Source organism: Mya arenaria, chromosome 9, assembly GCF_026914265.1.
Source record: "Mya arenaria isolate MELC-2E11 chromosome 9, ASM2691426v1".
Classification (NCBI taxonomy): Eukaryota; Metazoa; Mollusca; class Bivalvia; order Myida; family Myidae; genus Mya; species Mya arenaria.
The window spans coordinates 63,748,565-63,761,031 of NC_069130.1; the positions used below are offsets into that span (position 1 = coordinate 63,748,565).

The following is a 12,467-nucleotide window of genomic DNA, read 5'->3' on the forward strand; positions in this document are numbered from 1 at the left end:
ACTGACTCTTGCCAAGATGTTGTGGTTTTGATACCCACCAAGGGTACTTTCCAATGGCCTCTCAAAATACCGGTACTGGCATCTACCAAAGAAATGGACCTGAGCGTGATCCCATAAGCTATCAACTTTCATCACAGTTGAGCTGATTAGTATAAACTAAAATGATTAAGAAATAACAAATGACCCAGAAATATTTAAATTTTATTATAAATAAACACATAACATTTAACTAACAAAACTGGTAAAATAAATTGGGGGAAGGTCTAGGTTTTCAGCTTTCAATTAACTGATGATCAGTGAGTCAATAAATATATCATTTACAGGGAGAAGTTCCATTTTAGGTGTTACAGACATAAATAAAGAAATACATGATTTTTTGTTTGTTTCTATGGCACTTGTTTATTCCTACCTGGTAGGTAGGTTTTGAAGTTGGAACCCGGCACTAAACATGACATCAGTTTGGTATGGCATATAAACATGAACACATGGCAATAAACAATAACTGAGACTTTCTCATCTTTGTTAAGGAATCCGACCCACACATAAGCTAGTTCTCTGATAGCTCCATTAACCTTGATGATAAATTTGAATGCCTGGTGACGTACAATTTTGGTTATTAACTGAAAGGTAGTTGCTTGCTGATTACTGAAATGTTAAATAAATGACAACAAATGTGTTATACGCCAAGTTATAACAGTTTTGTTCATTGGCTTGTTGCATCAGCTGAAATCAATCATGAAATTACCAATCTTTTAAAGCCAAAAATGTTTAGGTACATTTTTTATTTTTATTTTCCTGCATGTAAAACCCTTTCAAATGATACCAAGGAAACAAAGGGTCACCAGGTTTACCCTTTCATGGGCCATATACCTTCGGAGACTAGTGCAGTTTAGAGGTAATAAGAAACACTATGATAATCAGAGATTTTTACAAGATATTCAGTTCATTGTGAAGTGTCCAATTTAACAATGGTCAAGGGTTCAACATATTTGTATTTACAAGCTTAATTTGAAGGGAATGCCTGAAGCGTAAACACAAAAACATTCACTTCATGGTTAGCAGTTTGAACAAATAGTTAATTTAACAGCCAATAAAACTTTATTTACAACATTATATTCTAACAACAAATTTATATGGTCATGATTGTGATAAAAATTACAGAAATGACCTCAAACTCAGTTTTAAACCCAAGCCACTCAAAAAGAGTTTGTCAATGATAATTTACCTAAAAAAATATTAAATAAACAAAAAAATCCTGTTTCATAAATTGTATTACCAATAAAATAAGTTAAACTTATATGATTATAAGAAAGTTAATACATTACCCTTATCTAATATGCTTTATAATACCTTAATCAAATATTAAAGTAAGATGTGGTATACCAAGAAAAAAGATATTTGTACATCAAACCTGATACAGGAATTCAAAATACAAACACTAGACAGAAAAGGGATTGGTCTTTATATTTGGTCAATTTATAAAAAAAGTATGCAAGGGCCAAAGCCGTACATACAAGCCCTACATTCAAATTGTTCATACCAGCCCTACACACCAGCCCTACATTCAAGTCGTACATACCAGCCCTACACACCAGCCCTACATTCAAGTTGTACATACCAGCCCTATATACAAGCCGTACATACCAGCCCTACATACAAGCCGTACATACCAGCCCTACATTCAAGTTGTACATACCAGCCCTACACACCAGCCCTACATTCAAGTCGTACATACCAGCCCTACATACCAGCCCTACATTCAAGTTGTACATACCAGCCCTACATACCAGCCCTACATACCAGCCATACATTCCAGTTCTACATACCAGCCCTACACATCAGCCCTACATACCAGCCCTACACATCAGCCCTACATACCAGCCCTACATTCAAGTTGTACATACCAGCCCTACATTCAAGTTGTACATACCAGCCCTACATACCAGCCCTACATACAAGCCATACATTCCAGTTCTACATACCAGCCCTACACATCAGCCCTACATACCAGCCCTTCATACAAGCCTTACATACAAGTTGTACATACAAGTCGTACATACCAGCCCTACATACAAGCCGTACATACAAGCCCTACATTCCTGTCCTACAATCAAGCCCTACCTACCAGCCCTACATACTACTACCAGCATTCATAGGTATTAAAAGGTTCAGTGAGGAGGACATTTTTTTTCTTAGCATTTTGTTTTTATGAATTTTAGTTAACAAACTTAGTACATTTGGTATTGAATGACCAAGAATATGATATTCCACTTATATCACAAATACTTATTTGATGGTTTACACTGCATTAATTATATATCTTGTTGCTATATTCTGCGCACATTTTCAACGCTATTCTTTTATGGTGTCATGTAAACATTTATTAACTAGTTATGAATAAAAAATGTATGTAAGTTTTTTTTCATGGTGGTGACATCATTTATACTATAATAACAGATTTTCATCTTTTATATAGCCTTTATTTATTTTAAATTACGTCAATATTATGATTTCTAAAGAATTCCGGAAATAGCATCATTTTCAAAGTAAACTTGTTCAATATATAGTTAACAAACTGAATATAAATGAGTATTTCATAGCAAAAATGAGATTCAAATCTAATCAATTGTCATATGGCAGTAATTAGTAAAACTTAACATGATAAAAGTTGAATATATGTTGAAATTCTATACATACTTCCATAATATCAATTCATAAGCTATATGTTAGCTGCTTACCTTAAAGGCACACAAGCTGGGTTTTCATGTATTGAAATGTAAAACATTTCTGAAATTTTCTAAAAAAATATATATCAAGGTGATATTAATTTAGACATAAACTTAGTTTTAATAAACATAATGATAAAAAGCATGATTCAAAATGAGGTACTCTACAGTCGGGGACGATATCTATTATACCACAGTGAAGTTACTCTCAGTTAATCTTACGTAAAATATAACCCAATTTGTCAACATTCAACCAAAAGATATCAACATTTGAATTTTTATTGATTTGTATAAAAACTTGTGGTTTGTTGGAAGATTAACAAAAATATCATCTTTGTCGTAAAGATAAGCTTCAGTCGCTTATTCAAAAAATATTTTATTTACTAAATATTAACAATTGTAGTTGCCATTGGCAAGCCATTGGCAATAATGCCCCTTTAACAACACTCACATGACACTTAATAAGAAATCTACTCTATGACAGTCACAATTTAATTGAATATAAGAGTTATGCCTTTGAACAGGATCTTGGTTAAACATTGGTTACTCAGGGGGGCTGGTCTTGTAGTTTCAATGTTCTATTCAAGTGAGCTTTTGCTTTTCTCCATAAGAATAACTTTTCATTTCAGTTTAGTGTAGAAAGTGTTTGAACTTAGCACTTAATGATAGCTTTATCACGGACATACAGCTTGCTCTTGGCCTCATGTACATGTATATGTATGTTAAAAATATAAAACAAAAAAAGATAAAAATAACGTGACAACACTGTACAAAGTTGAAAACATCAACATCTATTACAAACAACAACAGTACATAATTCAAAATATTTACACATGTTGAGGTATTGAATTGATATAATATCTTGTAATATTCATAATGTACTTGACTGTGAAGCGTTCTCTTGAAATATTTACAGTTATATTTGCAAACAACAGAGACAATGACTAACAGCAAGTGACATAGTAGTATGTGAAAAAGTTAAAAATAAAACAAAAACTATCATTAAATAAACTCTTGTAAAAACTTAACATCCCAATCTCTATTAGTTTATTTGGTTAAGATTAATGTTGATAATGTTTTATATACAATATGCAACAAAAATGGTAGTTTTTATTTTGGCAACACAGACAAAATCATCATGTCATAAGCAATTAGCTGCTTTATAGAGTTCATTGTAATTTCACCATATGATGACGTTTAGATTGCTTGAAAATTGATCTTTTATTACAGTAACTGTATTCTTTTCTGAAATAATATTTGTAAAATAAGCAAATAACACAATTTAACATGTCAACAGCTAACTCAAGATAGTCGGGTGTACAAAGCAAAACGCTTCAGGTACATCCCTGAATTTGAAATTGCTCCCATAGAAATTGTTCCAAAACATATTAATGAACACGTTTTATAAATGTAAGTCAACCACAATAAATATCAACTAAGCTTATTTACATGTACATAGTTTACATCAACATAAATATCTGAGGGATTCAACTAAAGTGTTGAATGTAAACAACACGTTTTTCAATATGTTATAATTGAAAACGGTAATGCCAAAATAAAACACACACAAAAAAAGTGTTTTTCAACAGAATAAAAATCTCTCGTTTAAATGTCTCAATTCTTCATAAAGATAACAAATTGATTCACAAGACAATGTTTTTATGCACAAATCCACAAAATAAATGCATATCTCATAACCCAATTTGCTGTAGATTCACTGGACTTCTTTACTATGATGATGCTTGGAAATATGTACAACCCTAGTTCAAGTCTTTTATTAGCTTCCAAGCCAAGTTTTCCCATCCTCCTTCCCCTGTGCCACAATGCTTTCAAAGTTTCACCAAGCCAGAAAGGTCATCTACCTGACAACATGCATTTTTCCAAACAGCATTAACAACAATCCTTTCAGCCATATTATCATGAAGCTTGACATTTTTCAGATGGCATATACAATTTCTTTCCATATGGTAAGCCATTTAATCTTTTGCCCTAATGTCATGCTATTTTCAAAAAAGCACGCCATTTTACCTCACACTTATAAACATTATTATAACTGATAACTATAATTGCAAGCCATTTATAAAGGCATTTCCTCGATGGCATATACTTAAGATGGTAGCATGGCATATACCAGACATGCTAAGATTATAGGCAGCAATTGCTATTAACCAGATATAAATACATGCTTAAGACATTATGCCTTTTACCAGACAGCAGGCCATTTTACAAAATATCCTTTTACAGACAACATAACATTTATCTTATTTTATTTTCAAATTCCAAAACATTTATGAATATCCTTTTCAAACTGCATGGCATTTATAATTCTTCTCATCAGGCGACATGCCATTCATCAATATCACTTTTCAAACTCTGTGATATTTCATCCACACAGAGTACCATCTACCAGACAGCACATTTATGTTTAGGGTTCATGGGGCTTCCAAGAGTGCAACTGTAGGCTTTAGCAAAGTCCTCAGAGTTGGACAGGGGAATCTTGGCCCTGAAAATAGAAAAACTACATGAAGTAATAAAAATCACAATTTTCCTGAACAACATGTACTAAGGCCAGAGTACTTTATGAGACATAACGATAGGGCCAATAGTGCTCCATATCACTCACCTGTACCTGGATAAAGTAGGGGAAGCAAGCTGTTGCTAAGGAACTCAATGGTTGCCAAGGGAGTCGTTGGTTGCTAAGAGAAAATGTAGTAGCTAAGCAAGATAGTGGTACTAAGGAGGTTCATAGTTGCTAAGGAATACTATAATGGTTAATGGTAAAGCAGGCCATTGTCAAGATAATAATTAATTACTAAAAAAAACTGATGTTTGCTTAGACGGTCAAAAGTTGTTAAGGGAAAATATGGTTGCTAGGCAGACAATCGGTTGCCAACAAAGTTATAGATGACTTAAAAAGAAGATATCAAAGGATATCAAAGGAATTTTGTGGTTGATATGGAGGTCAAAGGTTGCTTAGGAAAGTGATGGTTGCTATGGAAATAAGGTGATTTAAAGATGTTTGGAAAAGGACCCCAAGACATTTCAAGGTAGTATATATCTCATGACTGTGCGCTGCTGTCTTGGAGGATAAGAGTTTTAAAGTCTTCATACAAGAAAATACTCCTGACAGCCATGTTCTTTAAAACCACTCACATCACTTACAAGAATTTGGTGGAGGGTCACACAAGGAACATTACTGAGAATTTGTTTCACAGTTATTATGTGAGCTGTACCTAAGTTTTTCATAGTCATATATTTACACCTCAACTTCCATTCCTTAAATGAACTGCTTTTCGGCAATTGCGTTCATCAATCGATGAACGCAACATCTTATGTTCGGATCGTAATTCATTGCATAACAATATACATGAAAGCTATTGATCTTGTTATTGGTTGTATTGTGTCTGCAGGTCCCGTAAAATATAGATCAACATTTTTAAAAGTGTTAGTTTATTATATTTTAAATATATTGGTACAAGAAGTGTTTCAATTTTACGTTTTAAAGTGATTTCAAGTGGTTGATCTTTTCCCGCGTTATTGTGACGTCATTTGAAAAAAAGTTTCCGGTTATAGTCGGGTCGTTCTATTTACAGAATGGGTAAGAACAGATTACTGAAAGGTTTTCTTAAATGAAATAAAGTATTTTTTTAACAATTCTTGAATGAAATAATGAACTAGTGGTGTAAATATAAGGAATGAATTGCGGGGTTGATGTCATTATCTGGGATATGAACGCAATTGGGTTGGTCAAAGTATGCGTGGAGTCCTTCGGACTCCACACACATTGACTTACCCAATTGCGTTCATACCCCGATAATGACATCAACCCCGCAATTCATTCCTTAAATAGTGAAAACTAGCCAAGCCCCATGGTGGCAATGTTTTTTATGAATCAACATGACTTAGCCTTCATCCATACCTTATAGGCCCAGGACTATGCACAGAAGTACGGATCTTCTCCAGGGCTGCTTTATCCCGCATATTCCCACACCAAATCTGGGCAAAGTTCAGGAAGAACAGCTGATCATGTGTCATATTGAGCCCGGGCAGGAGGGGCTCCACACCATGTATTAGCTCATACTTCTTGTAAGCCCTGTAGGCTTGCTTCAGTCCACCGTTGTCTGCTATGTTCTCTCCTTGAGTGTTTTTACCATCAATCTGAGGGCAACATGCATATACGGCATTATGAACAATGCATTCAAAGAGTTAGTAAATAATGTTTTCTGATACTTGTTAACTTTTCAAAATCATATTGTCATAGTCATTGGTAGCGTGTGACATATATACATTATAGATATTTACAATGTGAGAGAGGTCCAGTGCTTATGGTGTTCCCCTCTCACCTCAGAGATTGTGGTTTCATTTTCACCAGCAAAATTTTCTCATGAGCTCTAAGCAAGGACACTATTACTTGTTCCTACCCAAGAAAAAGACTTGAGCCGAATTCTATAAGCTTAATCAGCTAACATTATAATCAAGCTAAAAAAAAACTAGATATAATCTAAACTATAGAGTGGAAACATGTCAAGACGAGTGCTCACATTCTTCCCAATCTGTTCCAGCTGTACGTTGCTGTACTGGTTTATGATACACTGGTTACGCCGATGGAACGCCTCGATGGTCTCGTTCTTCCACCACTGCTTCATGTTGCCATCCTTGTCAAACTGACGACCTGAAGGTCAGGGTACAATTTGCTAATATCCAATGGTGTAAATGATGGCTGCTTCAGATAGCGTTCTATATTTTAAAAGTTAACTCACAGATTTTTTTGGCAACCTTTTATTTAAACTCTGTTGATATTCAGTTTTTTTCCGATCAAATGCCAGGAACTGGCAGGTTCTCATTTAAACAGTTTTAGGTAATCCAGGTCTAAAATTATTCAATATTCAATATCATTATTAATGCTTTTCTGCAAAATAGAGCATTTTCTGTAACATTTTTTCCAGAAATGATGAACAATTAGAGCTCTTATTTCACATGAAGTTAAACATTTGGATATCTGCCATTGTAAAACAGGAATGAGTCCTTTTACAAATATGCTCAAACCTTTATCATCAAAACCATGTGTGATTTCATGTCCAATGACAACCCCAATGCCTCCATAGTTGAGGGACCTGGAAATATACAGAACTGTTAAACAACACGATAATACTCGAATTGAAATCACTAAACTTTTTTGTTAAACAAAGTCAAAGAGGGTAATTATCAAAGGAGTTAAAATCCGAACACTGTGTTGAATCAACTACGGTAATGTATAATTCCAGTGTTGTGTTCAGCTTTGAAGGTATGTTTGTCATTATTTGGGTGCAATACTTTGTTTTCTTTTGAAAATCACACAGTTATTAAAGGCATAAAGATACTATCATGGACATTCAGGTGATGTCAAGGTGACACAAAAAAACATGTCCTATAACAAATGAAATGAATTTACCGGTAAATCTTAATTCAAAAATTGTTTCCACAGAAAACATACAGAGAAATTTAACAATATTCCTTGTGCTTGGTATGGAGTATAATTATTATATAAATTAACTGTGGTTGCAATGAACACTCACTTTGGGAAGTATTCACTGTAGAATGGAGGCTGCAACATTCCAGCTGGAAACACTGAAATTATGAATAAAAAAAATCAGAACCAAAATAAGGGTGACGCAGAGCAAATGCAAATTTTCTATGATTTTTTTAGCCAAACAAGCATACTATCGAAGCCAGATCATATAGATATATGTGCCTATTGTCTCCTGCAACATGTGTACCAAGTTTTGTTTTTATATCTTGAACAGTTCTTACATTACATTATGGCCAAGGTAAAAGTTTTTGCATGTTCTGATAACCATGCAAAAAATTCACCCAAATGCTTTCAAAATACCTAGACTATTTTCTTAGACTTAATGTATTACACGTGAATCGCCTTGGTAAATTATATAAGTAACAGAACAAGACAAAAAACAAACGGTCATGTGGACATCGCATTTTTGCCCAAAAATTAATTCCACTGTTTACCTATGTCATTGGTGTTTGGGTTGTAGAAGGCATTGACTACAGCTGGGTCCTGTTCCCAACTGCAAATACAGAATTGATAAAAAACAAACATTATTAATATCAACACAGTGATAATAGCATATCATATCAACATCATGGAAGATGGAAAAACTCCCCTTAGACATTATCCTACACCTGCACAGACTGAGTACAGGTTTGCTGACCAGTTAAATGAAAATCATGTTTTCATGTATTTTTATGATAAAGGCTTAACAAAAATAGTATTTGTAAGCTTGCAACCCAAATTTCTGGTGTCTCAAGCAATTTACCCGGTAAGTATTCATTACGTGGAAAAATAATTTGGTTCAAAAATCTTAAAAACTTCATTCTATCATATTTACTTAAAAATAGAGAAAACACCCAAGTTCTGAGGATACTCACACATCTTTGTCAACAGGTTGTCTGAACCAGGCCATCATTCTGTTGGCATCATATCGTTCCACTCGTAAAATATTCTCAAAATACTCGTCTGGCTTAAAATGGAGCTAAAATATGGAAAAATATTTTCGTTTGTGGCCTAAGTTAAAGCTTTTACCCTTCGACAAGCCAACAACACGAAAGCAAAATGACAAAACCTCAACTTTTTTTCTTTTTTCGAAAAACAGACAAGCTAAAGAGAGGAAAAGCACTTGAAATGGTCATGCTTCCTAAGATGAACATTCTGTCAAGTTATAAACCTAGGGATTCCCCAGTCTCAGACTGTGCATACATTGGACACCCAAAATAAACATTTATTTAGTGCAAACCAAATACAGAGACCGCATATTATAAAAGAGAATGCCATTTGTCAACAAGAGGGTCACAGGTCTCCCAGCTGATAATTGCTATGTTAACCTTGAAAACCCTCCTCAGTCCGCCATTTGTCTTGTCTAGTACTATAACTCTTACCTAAATGAAGATATTTAACCCTAGAACATATGTCATTTCTTGAATAAAGCCTTGAGGTTGAACATGGACCAAGTACAAGATGGACTAAACTCTCTACCAAATTGAAGGAGATATGTCTGTCTTGTGCTGAGCCCTTGATATATGATTTATTCATTTGTAAGGTCTAAAGGTTTCAGTCCTACTACAATGTCTGGCTATATAAACTAGAGCTATCACTGAAGGTGATTAATACCCCCGAACGCCGCCTCTCATTATGATTTATCATTGTATAAAGTTTTCTGAAATTCCATCTAGTAGTTTTCAAGTTATTGTACGGACAAAAGTTTGACAAAAAAAAACACAGAAAAAGGCAATAACTCTGTAATTTGATAAAATAGTGTAATGATTCATGTACAGAACTCCTTCTCATTGTGCTGTACCATTGTATAAAGTTTTATTACATTCTATCCAATAGTTTTCAAGTTATGCTCCAGACAAGAAAAAAGTAACAAAGGGCAATAACTTTGTAATTGGCTGAAATAGAATTGCAGTTTCTGTACACTGCACTTCCTCTCATTATGATCTATCACTGTATGAAGTTTTATTAAATTCCATCTAATAGTTTTCAAGTTATGCTCCGGACAAGAAAAAGTAACAAAAGGCAGTAACTCTGTAATTGGCTGAAATAGAATTCCGGTTCCTATACACTGCACTCCCTCTCATTATGATCTATCACTGTATGAAGTTTTATTAAATTCCATCCAATCATTTTCAAGTTATGCTCTGGACAAGAAAAAGTTACAAAGGGCAGTAACTCTGTAATTAGCTGAAATAGAATTGCGGTTCCTGTACACTGCACTCCCTCTCATTATGATCTATCACTGTATGAAGTTTTATTAAATTCCATCCAATAGTTTTCAAGTTATGCTCCGGACAAGAAAAAGTAACAAAGGGCAGTAACTCTCTAATTAGCTGGAATAGAATTGCGGTTCCTGTACACTGCACTCCCTCTCATAATGATCTATCACTGTATGAAGTTTTATTAAATTCCATCCAGTAGTTTGCAAGTTAATGTCTGGAAAAATATTTGACAGCAAAAAAAACAAATACAGGTCAATTACTCAGTAATTAGCTAAAGTAGAGTTATGGTTCTTGAACACTTCACTTCCTCTCATTGTGCTTTACCATTGTATGAAGTTCCAATGAATTCCATCAAGTACTTTTCAAGTTATTCTCCAGACAAACAAAAGTAACAAAGGGCAATAACTCAGTAATAAGCAAGAATAGAGTTATGGTTGTTGTACACTGCACTTCCTCTCATTATGCTTTATCATTGTATGAAGTTTAACCAATTCCATCCAGTAGTTTTTAAGTTATGCTCCGGACAAGGTAAATTTCAACAGACCGACCAACAAACCGACGGACCAACCGACCGACCGACCACAGGGTGACTCCAATATACGCCCTTCAAACTTCGTTTGTTGGGGGTATAAAAAGCTTGACTTACATCCTTCAGTTTTTTATCCAGTTCCGTGGGATTCACAATGTAGTCAGGGTAACCTATCCTCTCTTTTATGGCCTTAGCCTGGAACATATAACACATATAACTATTTCTATATTGTATAAATGCATACATGCTATATCCCCTGCCTAGAGTAAAAGTCTCACAGAATAAAAATGAATCCCAGAGTGGGATGAACATGATTGGGTAATTTGTGTGTGTGTGTCAGATCAAAAAAACAACAATGTTGACTAGAAATCTATGCTTTGTACAATACACATTAATATAATAGTTTCTCTATATAGTAATTTTAAATTGAAATTTCGAATCCCAGTTACCAATACAACGCACCTTTTCCCGTGCGACCTCCCTCGTCTGATCGTCCATCCAGTTGTTCTCGTTGAGCAGCTCGATAAACGCTTCACGAAGATTCTCTATCATCTCTAGAGCCTGCAGCGTCAAATGTGGGATAGTTTCTTCAGAAGTGACTAGATATTTTGTTTTAGATAGTCCTGTATCCTTCTGTTAGTTTAGTTTATACTAATTAACTTAAAGCTTGATTGTTTAGACAGCTACTAGCTGACAATTCGGTCATCGAAATTAGTCTTTTGGATGAACAAGCCCGAATTCATATACCTCTGCTTGAAATTACATTTTTGAACAAGCCCTGCTGTATAAAACCCAGAATTTGAGAAAGTCCGGAAAGCATTTTACCAGTGCACAGTTTGCTGGGCTTGAGGTAAATTCGACCTATTAGACATTATGGATTGCTCTCCATTTCCTGGGCAGAAGCCAGTTTGTCCATTTGTTGGATAGGGTTAAAGCTGCCCATCCACAATCAGTAAAATTTACAATTACATTGATGAAATAAAATTCACAATATTTTTTGCACTAGCTGTGTGAACATTTTACAACCAGTCAATGGTTTGATTGATCTGTACCAAGAAAACCATATTATAATATTTACAAATATGGACAAGATGTCAGCAAATATTTGCACCCTCTGATTTCATCAATATATCAATCAAGCTTTCTCTCTTTCCCACTCACTTTCAACACTATGTACAATATCATTTGAGATTTCATTGATCGTGGATGGCCCACTTTAGAGAATGTTTCCCTTATGATGTTCAAACCCATGACCACTTGGGTATGAGGCGGCCACTGATGCCTCTAGATTAATCTCACGCTCATTCTATAAACTCACTTTCCTCTTAATAAAATGGAGTCGTTCATAAACTTGCAATACGATAACATATTCATTAAGCATTGCTTGTTTACAACACAACTTATTATAACTACAAAAGAATGTTCAAACAAAATGATTTTAA

The 12,467-nt window shown here is 34.4% G+C and overlaps 1 protein-coding gene across 4 annotated transcripts in view; it reads right to left on the bottom strand.

The window, feature by feature from the left end:
• Positions 1-195: 195 nt before the first annotated feature.
• LOC128246968 (neprilysin-1-like) overlaps positions 196-12,467 on the bottom strand; it is a 53,274-nt gene continuing 41,002 nt past the window's right edge. For all 4 annotated transcript variants that reach the window (XM_052965540.1, XM_052965543.1, XM_052965541.1 and 1 more), the window contains 9 exons: positions 11,488-11,586; positions 11,143-11,220; positions 9,150-9,253; positions 8,730-8,788; positions 8,282-8,333; positions 7,773-7,840; positions 7,268-7,398; positions 6,646-6,884; positions 196-5,229 (listed from right to left, as the gene is read on the bottom strand). In XM_052965540.1, the coding sequence (XP_052821500.1) occupies positions 5,130-5,229; positions 6,646-6,884; positions 7,268-7,398; positions 7,773-7,840; positions 8,282-8,333; positions 8,730-8,788; positions 9,150-9,253; positions 11,143-11,220; positions 11,488-11,586 (930 nt within the window). In that variant the 3' untranslated portion in view covers positions 196-5,129. The remainder of the gene's footprint in view (positions 5,230-6,645; positions 6,885-7,267; positions 7,399-7,772; positions 7,841-8,281; positions 8,334-8,729; positions 8,789-9,149; positions 9,254-11,142; positions 11,221-11,487; positions 11,587-12,467) is intronic.